Genomic DNA, 12828 nt, shown 5'->3' with positions numbered 1-12828 from the left:
AAATCCAGTTGTCAGTCATCCCCAGCATCCTTCCTTGCTTATATAGGAACCAAAAAAGTTGTACATTCAGTTGTGCATCCAGAACTACATTGTACAATTCCCACTGGATACTGGGTCGCCAGTGACTGATTAATAGAGGCATGTTCAAGAAGCTCTGTTCTCCGTAACTTGACACTCCAACACAGGCCCTGACTGCATACAATGGGGATTGCATTGCTGTCCTGCGCACCTGCACTTAGCTGATGCACTACCAATCTACCTCTAAGATACTCCCAGTCATGGTGCTCCACTCCTATGGCAGGCCGAACATTTTTGGCCATAATGCCTTTGACATTTTTGGTCTTCAGATCTCAGATAACGTGGCGATGATTAACTCTTATGACAGCATCACAATGCTCCGTGACAAATTCCACCAGCTTTTCGAGGACTCTCTGGATAGGGGTAAAGGTTTTTTCACTCAGATTACATTGAAGGATGCAGCCCAGCTCGAGGTTCATAAAAGATCAGGAAGTTCCTCAAGCTATTTAGGACACTGTTTCAGCAGAGTTGTGAAGGGGGTCCTTACGTTCATTTCCACTAGTCAATGGATATCCCCCTCGTCACTGTCAAGAAACCTAATGGCCGCCTTTGCCTATGTGCCAATTTTAAATCCGCCGTTTAAGCCCAGTCTCTCAGTTTCCTATACTCTCCCTCGGCCCGAGCAATTAATGGACAAATTACAAGGGATCATATTCTTTTCCAAGATTGATCTCCACGATGCTTAACTGCAACTTCCGTTGCATGATGAGACGAAGTCCTTCCTCATCATCAACACTCACACTGGGCTGTTCCAATGTCAGCATCTCCCCTTTGGCAGCACTTCTGCCCTGGCCATCTTCCAACAATTTCTGAAACAAATGACATCTAAAGTACCCCTTGGCGCCAATTATCTTCATCCGGAGGAAGAAATATAACATTGTCAGGATGTATACGTGGACAAAGAAAAAAAATTCCCGGATTTCCCGATTAAAACCACACTTTCTCCCGGGTGAAAATACACTTTTTCCGTGTTAAGTGACAGTATACTCTTCCTCAGCACTGAAAAACTCATCAATCCTTTGAATGTTTATGGTTCTGTATACCGACGTAGTCCACAGCTCGTGGTCTCGCTTCCCGCGCACGGGGTCCCGGGTTCGATTCCCGACGGGGTCAGGGATTTTCTCTGCCTCGAAGACTGGGTGTTGTGTGTTCTTCATCATCATTGACTCGCAAGTCGCCGAAGTGGCGTCAACTAAAAAGGACTTGCAATACGGCGGCCGAACTTCCCCGCAAGGGGCTTCCCGGCCAACAATGCCACACCATCATTTCATTTCATACCGCCGTAGAATTTCCAGGCACTTTAGAAAATGAAACTCAGGGGGGAACACGTTTTGAAAGACCTTTGATGTGCAGCAACATGTACGTTGCATGTTTTCGTATTACAAAGGTATAAATTTGAATTCCACCAAACACCGCATGTCAAAATGGTTCAAATGGCTCTGAGCACTATGGGACTTAACATCTGAGGTCATCAGTCCCCTAGAACTTAGAACTACTTCAACCTAACTAACCTAAGGACATCACACACATCCATGCCCGAAGCAGGATTCGAACCTGCGACCGTAGCGGTCGCACGGCTCCAGACTGTAGCACCTAGAACCGCTCAGCCACTCCGGCCGGCCCCCATGTCACTTTCCGAAGCATTGAAATCAAGATTGCGAAGCCCTTTGTTAGCCAGTCATAGCTCATGTCACGTGATCTCGCGAGCTGATGACAGCATAGGACAGGGGATGCAGTCAGCCAATAGCAAGATCACTCTTCAGTAGTGTGAACACACAAATAAGAAAAGTTAATGGTTTAAATTTATATACATAGAATTCACATATAATATTATGTCTCTAAAATTAATAAGCTGGAAGAGAAGCTAAGCTTCCACATAAAATGTTGATCTTTTTTGCGCGTGTTACACTTTAAGATACATCACACAAAAGTCCCAGTAAAATTTTCAATAAAGACTTAAATGTCTGACCTTCTGGGCTCGCATTCTTCTAAATGGTAGTCCTCAAACAGTTGATTTTTAAATGAGAGTCAAACGCTTTGTGATTTAAGAAATTCATCGCACATCTCACACATAGTTTATCATGCCTAAAAGGAAATCTGCTTTGAATGTAACGCTTTTCAAACCACCATTCACAATATTTTCCTGCGACCTGTTAGAAATACAGGGTGGTCGAAAAGTCAGTATAAATTTGAAAACTTAATAAACCACAGAATGATGTAGATAGAGCGAGTGTGTGTGTGTGGGGGGGGGGGGGGGGGTTGAGGTTTTCGGGCGCTAAACAGCGTGGTCATCAGCACCCAAACACATAGAAACAGGAACACGTGGTGAAGGGATGAAGACGGACAGCAAACAAGGAGTACGGCTAAAAGACACATACCTGACGCAGTTCCAAATCCTCACATACAGAGGCAAAACAAGAGGAGAAGAAGCAAACTAAAAAAGGAAAGGAAACACAAGGAAAAGAGAACAGAATTCAAAGTGAAACAAGTAGGTAATCGTGACTGGCAGACCTCTTACCTAAAACCTGGGTGAGCCAGTCACCCAGCAGCACATTAAAATCCTCTCCCTAAAATCCGAGGCAACAAATTGGACAGGACACAAAACTGTAAGACCTTAACCACAGTAGTTGTGTCGTCTTGCAAAATAGAGGGCAAATCCGGTGGCAAGGAAACCACCGCCCTCTGGTCAGAATAAAGGACAGTCAAGTAAAATGTGGCGGACAGTAATCTGGACGCCACAAGCACTGCAGATTGGGGGGGTCCTCCCGCCGGAGTAAAAAACCATGCGTTAAGGGACTGTGCCCGATACGGAGGCGAGCGAGGAGAACCTCATCCGGCCTGAATGACTGGTAGGACGTACGCCATGGCCGCGTGGTGGCCTTGACCAGACGCAGCTTATTTTCACCGACTGCCAGCCACTCCTCTTCCCATTGACGCATAACACAAAAACGCAAAAGGGAGGTAACAGCATGGAGGGGGACGGCACATTCAACAATGTGAGGGAGGGAACGTGCATCTTTGGCAGCCACATCGGCCAGTTCGTTTCCCCTAATACCCATGTGCCCCGGTACCCAGCAGAAAGAAACCTCTTTCCCCTGCCGTTGCAGGTGGAGTAGGGCACCAAGGATGTTGTGGACAACCGTATCCGCTGGGTACAAGTGTTGCATGGTCTGAAGGGCACTCAGGCAGTCAGAACAGATGAGAGACTTAAGACTGGGAACACATCTCATCTGCGCCAATGCCCGCAAGATCGCAAACAATTAGGCATCGAAGATGGTAAATGCCGCAGGAAGCCTTAACTTGACGACTCAATCAGGGAAAACAACAGCACAACCAACAGAGTCCCCCTGTTTAGAGCCAGCTGTAAATACTGGTACATGGTCAGGATGCTGGTTTAAAATATCGTAAAACAAGGAGGTAAAACCAAACGCAGGAGTGCAGCTCCTCCGGTATTCTGACAAGTCTAAAAGGACGCTGGGCCTCTGGAGCAACCAGGGAGGCAGGCGGGTAAAACCCTCGAGTTGGGGTGCCACACGCTCCACACCAAGGGACTCAAGCAAATGCTTGGCACGAATTTCAAATGGTCTCGTTGCCCTGGGACGACTGGAAAAAAAAGACACGTTCCATAGGTGGTCGGGCAACGGTAGGGTACGCAGGGGAGGTAGGACAGGCAAGGAATTGACACGCCCGGCGCACCATGAGGAGTTTCCGCCGGATGGCGAGCGGCGGTTCCCCTGCCTCAGCACACAGGCTGGGGATGTGACTGGTACGGAATGCACCAGTGGCCAGCCTGATACCCTCATGGTGTACTGCATCAAGAATCTTCAGATATGAAGGCCTCGCTGACCCATACACGGTGCATCCATAGCCAAGACGCGACCGGACAAAAGCCCTATAAAACTGCAGCAGACGCCCCCGATCTGTTCCCCAGGACCGATGGCTCAGACACTTCAAAATATTCAGTGCCTTCAGGGCCCGGACCTTGAGGTCTTTAAGGTGCGGCAACCACGACAACTTGGAATCCAAAGTGAGGTCCAGGAACCTCACAGTGTCTCTAAAAGGAAGAATGGTGTCCCTCATACGCAATTCAGGGGAGGTAAAAGGACGTCAAGAACGATTAAAATGAACACACACACACACATTTGTCTGCAGAAAAGGTAAAACCCGTCTTCGCAGTCCATGCCTCTAATCGCTTTATCGTAAGCTGCAGCTGCCGACTAGCAGTGACAAGACTGGAGGAAGAACAGAAAACAGCAAAATCGTCCACAAACAAGGAGCACTGGGCAGGACTCTGGATAGTGGACGTCATACTGTTAATGGCGACTGATGGAGTTGATTGAGGATAAGGCGACACCAAGTAGTGTCATACGCCTTATTAATGTCAAAGAATACACGTAGATAATGCTGGTTACATAGGAAGGCCTGCTGGATTGCCGCCTCAAGCAGGGTCAAGTTGTCTAATAGTTGAACAACATCTCCGAAAGCCACACTGAGAGTGACTAAGGAGCTGCCTGGTCTCGAGCAGCCAAACCAGGCGACGGATGACCATGTGTTCCAATGTCTTCCCGACACAGCTCGTCAAAGCAATACTCCGATAACTACTGGGATGCATTCGGTCCTTCCCCGGTCTGAGGAGAGGAATCAAAATCGCCTCCCTTCACGAGTCAGGGAACGTGCCAGATGACCATATCATTAAAAAAATTCAGGAGAACTTCCTTGGATGGCAGCAACAAGTGCTGCAGCATGCTGTACAGGATTTGATCATGACTGGGCGCAGTATCATGAGCCACAGACAGTGCCGAATCCAGTTCCCACATTGTGAAGGGGCAGTTGTAGGGTTCAGAATTTGGAGACTGGAAGTCCAAGTGACCCCTCTCGATGGCAGTGCGGTAGCGGCAGAAATCTGGATAACAGTTAATAGTGGCAGTAGATTCCGCAAAATGCATGGCCAGTGTCTGGGCAACGTCTCTTGGCGCCGTGAGGAGACATCCCTGATGCAGCAGTGCCGTGACAGGTAGTTGGCTGCGTTTCCCGGAAATCCTCCTGATGGCTTCCCATACTTTCGTAGAACTAGTGGAGTGGGAGATGGAGTTCAAGAACGATTGCCCTGACCATCGTTTGCTCTCTTTAATCACTCGCCTTGCCTTGGCCCTTGCCACCCGAAAGGCCGCAAGATTGTCAGCTGAGGGACGGCACTTGAAGCGGCGCAGAGCTGCAGGCGGGCTCGGATGGCTGAGCAGCACTCAGTGGTCCACCAAGGGACAGGATGCCTCTTGGGATGACCTGAGGACCATGGGATCGACAATTCAGCAGCATGGGAGATCACGGCTGTAACATGGTCAACCCATTCGTGGACGCTGGCACGGTGCCCCAAAACAGCCAAATGGCTGAAAAGTGTCCAGTCAGCTCTGCAGAGGTGCCACCTGGGCGGCACTGGTAATGCCACAGCCTCACTCAGGAGGCGAAACCAAAGGGGGAAGTGGTCACTAGAAGGGAGGTCAGCGGCAACCTCACACAGAGCAGAATCCGCGAGTGCTGGAGAGCAAAAGGAAAGGTCAATAGCTGACGACAACCCAGAAGCAGTACAGAAATGAGTGGGAGCACCAGAGTTGAGGATGCACAGTTCTTCGGACGTCATGAGGCTTTCCGGAACGCGACCCCTGGGGCAAGTAGTCGTAGAGCCCCATAAGACATTATGAGCATTGAAGTCCCCCAGAAGGAGAAATGGGTGGGGGAGTTGGCTAATAAGGTCTGTGAGAGCCTCAGAATCTATTGCATCCTGAGGCGGTAAGTAAATGGAACAGATTGTGAGCCTCCGCCCCACAAGAAGGTCAACTGCAACTGCTTGCAAGTCCTTAACGAGAGGGAGCACAGATGAGTGGTACCTGTTACGGACAAAAACCGTAACACCACCCTTTGCCCTTTCCCCCATCAGATCATCTTTTCGATACACGGTATAGCCCCGTAAAGAAGGAGCATCAGTTGCCCGAAAATGTGTCTCTTGGAGACATAATCACAAGGGGCGCTCCCGTACAAGGAGTTGTAATTCGGCCACATGTGTCCTGAACCCATTCAGGTTCCACTGTAATATGGGGGCCAGTGATCAGGGTGGCTGAACATTCACCCTGCCTCTGTGCTTTGGAGGAGAGCCCGTACTGGCCGGAGATTTATTCCTGGGACGAGAATATCGCCCCCCGGTCGACATCAATGTCGATCAGCTCCGATCGCAACCCAAGGGAGATGTCAGACAGTACGATGGCCTCGTCATCGGACCAACCCTGACTAGCCTCCTCAGGTGGCAAAATCTTCACCTTCGGCATTTTTGTCTTGGGGGGGCTTAGAATGCAGAACCTTGTCAACAGTTGGAGCTTTACGGGCCTGCGCAGAAGGCGCCATATGGGGAGGGGCAGGAAGTACCCCAATGTCAGCAAGCACGGCCTTGTCCGATGTTGTGGGGAGAGCTGCAGGTTGCAAAACAACCGCAGCAGCACAAGTGCACTGGCAAATGCAGGTATTAGTGCTGACACTAGCAACCTCCGTTTGTGTAGCAACAGTGGCCAACTGTACTGGTTTCTGCAGAGCGGAAGCGAAAGATGTTGTAAACACAGGAGGCTACATGGCCTTAAAGGGCTTCTTGGCCTCACCATAGTGGATGCGCTTAGATGTTTTGATCTCCTGTATCTTCCGTTCCTCGAGATAGATGGGGCAGACCCGGCTCCAGACAGGGTGACTCCCAGAGCAATTCACGCACTTCACAGGCGATGAACAATCGGCTCCTTCATGGGCAGGCTGACCACATTTACCACAAATGGCTATCCCATTGCACCCCAACGTAGTATGCCCAAAGCGCTGACATTTAAAACAGTGCATTGGGTTGGGGAAATATGGCCGTACTGGCAAACGTAAGAAACCCGCTTTAACATGCTCTGGGAGTCTCGGGCAATTGAACGTGAGAATAAACGAGTCGGATTTGACTAGGTCCCCATCAACTCTCATAATATGCTGCACGTCAACAATACCTTCATCAGCCCACTCAGATTTCAACTCGTCCTTGGGGATATCCACCAAGTCCCTACATGTCACAACACCCTTACTATAGTTCAAAGTGGAGTGGAGCTCTGTCTCGATAGCGTACTCTCATAGACAGGATGCTTTTCGAAGAGAAGTGACTTGACGGGAACTAGAAGTTTCAACTAACAGAGTCCCATTGCGCAGTCGCTTCACAGATTTCAGTGTTCCTGCAATTCCCTCAAGACCCTTGTGGATGTAAAAGGGAGAAACCCTCTCAAAGCTACCCTCCTTCCGTTTGACAATCAAAAACACATTCTGGTTATCAGCATGTGCTCTGTTACGACAGTCTGATAAATCTCTAGTAACACCAGGCACTGGAGGACTCTCAGCACGAAGTCACTTTTTCGATGGGGTGCGTTTTCCTACCAGTGGCCCACCCAATCCACTGGTAGGGGGAAATGTAGAGGTCGAAGGGTCTATTGTGGTCCCACAAGCAGCTAGGGAATTAAAGGTCTGCTCAGACAGAGCCCCACGTGCCTGAGTAAGCCTTATACAACTGGGGCGAGGCAAGTGCCCCAGAGGTTGCCCGCTTGCGACTGTTCCAATCCAACAGCCATGCATCTTATAGGCGCGCAGCACACCGTAAGATTGAGGTGTTTTTCCTCGCAATCCAGGCGGTCAAGCCAAGATTACCATTCCCCGCAGCACACAACATTCCACCACCGTGCCATACAGTGATCGCTGAAGCATGTCCAGGGATTACAGTGACAGGAGACTGGCGGCGCTGACCAGTCCCCAGCTCAGGACCCCGGGGTCGCCAAGCCCGTACTCAGCAAATGAATGCTGAGCCGCTGGGGGCATGTAGATAGAGAGGTAAAAATTGACACACATGCTTGGAATGACATGGGGTTTTATTAGGGGGAGGGGGGGAGGGATGTCCAACAGACGGCACGTGAAAGATCTCTTGCATGTGTCGTTTGGTGATGATCGTGTGCTCAGCCACCACTTTCGTCATGCTTGGCCTGCCAGGTCCCCAGACCTCAGTCCATGCGATAATTGGCTTTGGGGTTACCTAAAGTCGCAAGTGTATCTTGATCGACTGACACTTCTAGGGATGCTGAAAGACAACATCCGACGCCAATGCCTCACCATAACTCCGGACATGCTTTATAGTGCTGTTTACAACATTATTCCTCGACTACAGCTATTGTTGAGGAATGATGGTGGACATATTGAGCATTTCCAGTAAAGAACATCATCTTTGCTTTAATTTATACCTCTCTATCTACATTATTCTGTGATTTATTCAGTTTTCAAATTTATACTGACTTTCTCATCACCCAGTAGGTTCGTTTCAGCAGTTGCAAGAGAGCGCCAGATAACAGGCGTCACCGCGCTTGCGCAGCTACGATGACGCAGGAAGCCCATATGTTCGTATGTGTAAAACATTAAAAGATCTTTCATTATGTCACAAAAGAAAAAAGACAAAAGAAGATACTTCAAGAGTGTCGGAATTTCAACCATACGAAAATGCATAATTCGGCTTAAAACGCACGTTCGTATGTAAATTTTCTTGGAGTACCAGTACTTTACTATGGCTTAAAGCCATACATGCACTTGAAATGCAGAGAACAGTTGAAACTAGCCAACAGTGTGAAATTAAACACTTTGTTTCAAATAAATTGACTGACTCGGCAGAAAAGATTAATAAAAGCCTAATCTCTTTAGCAAACCGGCAAAAATAACTTCATTGTTCTGTAAGGCAATTAATGCTTGACTGTCAGAAAGGTGGGAATAAAATCTGGAACTAACAACATATTTTAGCCTTCCGTAATTACGTGCACGTATTTTAATTCATTTGATAGCTCCCGGCCACAAAAATCCGTTTTGTTATCATTTAACGTGAGAACAATAAACGAAGAGGAAACAACAAAATTACTGAGCGTAAACACAGATCACGTGGAGACGAACCACCTTCCCACCAAAACTCAGACTGCTCTGTGCATCAGTCCCAGATTTACTTTATTTCCGAACCGGGGCAAAATTAAGTAGTGGCGCCCAGCCACACTTCTGTAACCAGAAGCGGAGAAGGTACTACTCATACGCGACTCACCTGCGCATGCGCAAGAGCCCGCCTGCAACTGCTCAAATGAATCTAATTTAAACAGTTGTCACATCACGCTCATCGGAGACAATTTGTTGTTATAAAGCATTGCATAGTGTTCCTGAAGCCTTTGACACACTGCTGTTGGCAGACGCTTGTATGAGCATTGTTTTATTGTTGTATACGGCACATTTCCTTTGCAACTCAAGTTTTATTTTCGTTTTTTTTCTCTCGTTCATGTTTTGTTACTACAGTATTATTCTGCTCTAGCGGGATACAATAAAATCCTTTGTTAGAGTATTGGTTCTTACCAGTCAAAATCACAAAAATTTAACTGAAAACTAAAACATGGCGGAGGAGGGAGGAGGAGATTAGTGTTTAACGTCCCGTCGACAACGAGGTCATTAGAGACGGAACACAAGCTCGGGTGAGGGAAGGAAATTGGCTGTGTCCTTTCAAAGGAACCATCCCGGCATTTGCCTGAAGGGATTTAGGGAAATCACGGAAAACCTAAATCAGGAAGGCCGGAGACGGGATTGATCAGTCGTCCTCCCGAATGAACATGATGGCCTTCACTGGATTAACTTCATGCTGTTCACTGTCTACCATCTACTGCTGCCTCTAGATCACATGTCCCAGATTAAATTCCCAGCTGGGTCAGATTTTCTTCCCTCGTTTGGTTGGCTGTATTGTCCCAATCACTTCATCTTATCTTCATCAACACACAAGTCAGCAAAGTGGTATCAAATGGATTGACTTGCACCAGGCGCTAAACAATCCCAATTGGAGTCTCCTGGTCAAGAGTGCCATATGGTTGATCGATCAATCAATCATTCATTCATGATTTGGCCTGATTCCATCAATATTTGGGCATTTGTTCCTCCAGAGTTCATGCAAAGCTATTTGAAGCCTCCCCTATTATCTTCTTGACTGAAGTCCTTGTTTTCAATGGGTATAATTTCTACTAGGCTGCTATAAAGTTCCACCTCTCACATTATTTTCTGCTTTTATTACCTAATTATCTTCTTATTCTCTGATCATCATTCTCCTAATTTTGCGTTCCCTAAAATAATTGACTGCACTGACTATACTGATACATACAGGTTTGGCAACCTCAGTTCACTACAACTAGGTGTAGAGCCACCACTTTTAGCAGTACAGTCATATTAAACTGCCTCACAGCTGTGGGACAGACTAGATTCCCCATTAGCATCTGCAACTGTTACTACACTGTGTGGAGTCATTACAAAATGCCCTCAGCTTGTTCAAATGTGTGTGTAAACTATGCAAAAATACCACAACATTACATTGTACTTAACCAACATTCATCTATATGCTGCAGTCATCTGGAAATATAAAGAAGACCACAGGAAAGTATTAAGGACCAAATTCATTTGTATTGTTATACGAGTTATATACATTTGCAATACCCATTAAGAAAGTATGTGATGCTTCTTTTCTATATAAAAAGAGGGTCATCCAGAAAGTAATGCATCACTTCCTTTTCTTGGCCAACAGGAATGGCACAAATGTGAAACTTTGCATTACAAGCAGCATGTCGTCATTTGATTTCTCACTGTAGAGCAAGAAACTGTTGGCAACATTCAGAAGCATTTGCGTGCAATTTATGAGGCGTCTGCAGTCAACAGAAGTGTGGTTAGTCACTGAGCAAAGAGGGTGAGGCCATTATGAGAAGAGGTTTTTCAAGACTTGCAGCATTTGGGGCAGCCATCCGTGGCTCTCTCACTTGACTAGACGCAACTTACTGATGTGCTCACCTGTGGTCCCAAGAGACAGCACCATTAACTCTTAAGCTTAAGTAAACAGATTAAGCTAACTCAAAAAGTGCTTCCAGTTACTTCGGTGCCATAACAGCTTAGATGGCTGATTGATTCAACATGACAACACTTGAACTCACACAAGTTTGAGGCCTCCGGAACACATTACTAAACTGGTTTGGAAAATGTGACCTCCATCCACCTAACAGCCCTGACATAGCTCCCTTACTTCCACTTGGTTGGGCCATTATAGGATGCCATTCATGGAAATTTGAGGATGACGAGGAGGTGATCCGCACAGTGAAGAAATTACTTTGTGACCAGAACAACGAATGGTACCGACAAGGCATACATACCCTTTTGTACCACTCGAGGGAGGCCATACGATGGGAATATTATGAGGAAAAATAGGGAGTGCAGAAGAAACCTCATTCTTTCTTGTGTGTATGTTTAATTGTGTTCAATAAATAACTGCCGAAGAAAAAAATGTGATGCATTACTTTCTGAGCGAGCCTTGTATAATATTGTTAATTGAATGAAACTGAACATCAACAAACCTTCTGCATCTACGTGTGTGTCCAACATGATATAAAGGCACTCCTGTGGATGTGACTGCAAATCCCTTGATACTGCATGGAGAGCAATGTGAGGGTACTCTAGAGAAAATCCCTGGCCAGTGGAGTTGTTTACCCATGACAGACGACTGAAACAGATAAAAATTATGCCTTCATTTTTGTATGATTGTAACAGCCCCAAAAACACTAAACACAAATAATCTTAACTAATTGACATATTCATTATTACTGACTTTAAAATATATGTACGAGATCAGCTTTGAGGGAGGCCACCACAAACTTTGAAGTGTGTGTTTAAAAAAAACTACCTGGAACTCCATCCTCTGACAACTAAATTAAGAATGTAATTAACACTATCAAAAGCAACAACTTTGATGGGGTTAACAATATCACATGTAAATTACTGAAATCCTCTCTTCATGCAACACTATCTGGTCAAAACTATCCAGATACCTTTAAATGGACAGTAATATGATGTGTGTCCATCATTTGCTTTTATGACAGTTTGAACCCTGCTGGAGAGACATTCAATGAGGTGACTCAGTGCCTATGGAGAAATGGCATCCTCAACAATCAAAACCAGAGGATGTAGTGATGTTGCACACTGGAGTCTGGAGCGAAGCAGACCTTCAAACTTTCCCCAAAAGTGTTCCCTTAGGTTCAGGTCACGACTCTAGATAGGTCCATCCATTCAGGAATGCTACTGTCCACAAACCATTGCCTCACAGATGCTGCTGTGTGACAGAACGCACTGTCATGCTGATACAACCATCATCTCTGAACTATTCCTCTGCTGTACTCTGTACATAATGCTTAAAATGTGTACACCTCCTTTTGTGTTTGGTGTTTTCTTAAGTAGACATACCCTAACCACAAAAAACATTCCCATACCGTAACGCCTGGTCCTCCATACTTCAATGCTGGCACTTCCCATAACAACAGGTCACATTCTCCAGGCATTCGCCAAACCCATACGTGTCCATCAGATTGCCACAGCGTATATCACGATTCATCGCTTCCAACTACTCATTTCCAGTCACACCCTATCCACTGGCATCACTCTACAACACACAGACACTGCTTGACACTGACTACAGAAATGTGTGGTGTATGAGTAGCTGCTTCAGCACTGTATCAATTATTTTCAATGTCTTACACACAGTCATTATACTAGCTGGACAAGTGTAGCACTTTTGAACTTCCGAGTCATTCCTTCCACTGATTTCATGTGATTTTTTAAAACCACCCTCTGCAATGCTCGACTACTGTTGTCCGTCAGTAC

General features: G+C 46.5%; 1 protein-coding gene across 1 annotated transcript in view; it reads right to left on the bottom strand.

The window, feature by feature from the left end:
• Positions 1-12828, bottom strand: part of LOC126237161 (methylosome subunit pICln) — a 63562-nt gene that overhangs the window by 38354 nt on the left and 12380 nt on the right. Inside the window, exon 2 of the mRNA XM_049947014.1 lies at positions 11529-11674. Coding sequence (XP_049802971.1) covers positions 11529-11674 — 146 coding nt within the window. The remainder of the gene's footprint in view (positions 1-11528; positions 11675-12828) is intronic.

Source organism: Schistocerca nitens, chromosome 2, assembly GCF_023898315.1.
Source record: "Schistocerca nitens isolate TAMUIC-IGC-003100 chromosome 2, iqSchNite1.1, whole genome shotgun sequence".
In the NCBI taxonomy this organism is placed as follows: Eukaryota; Metazoa; Arthropoda; class Insecta; order Orthoptera; family Acrididae; genus Schistocerca; species Schistocerca nitens.
This window is presented reverse-complemented; position numbering and strand designations above follow the sequence as displayed.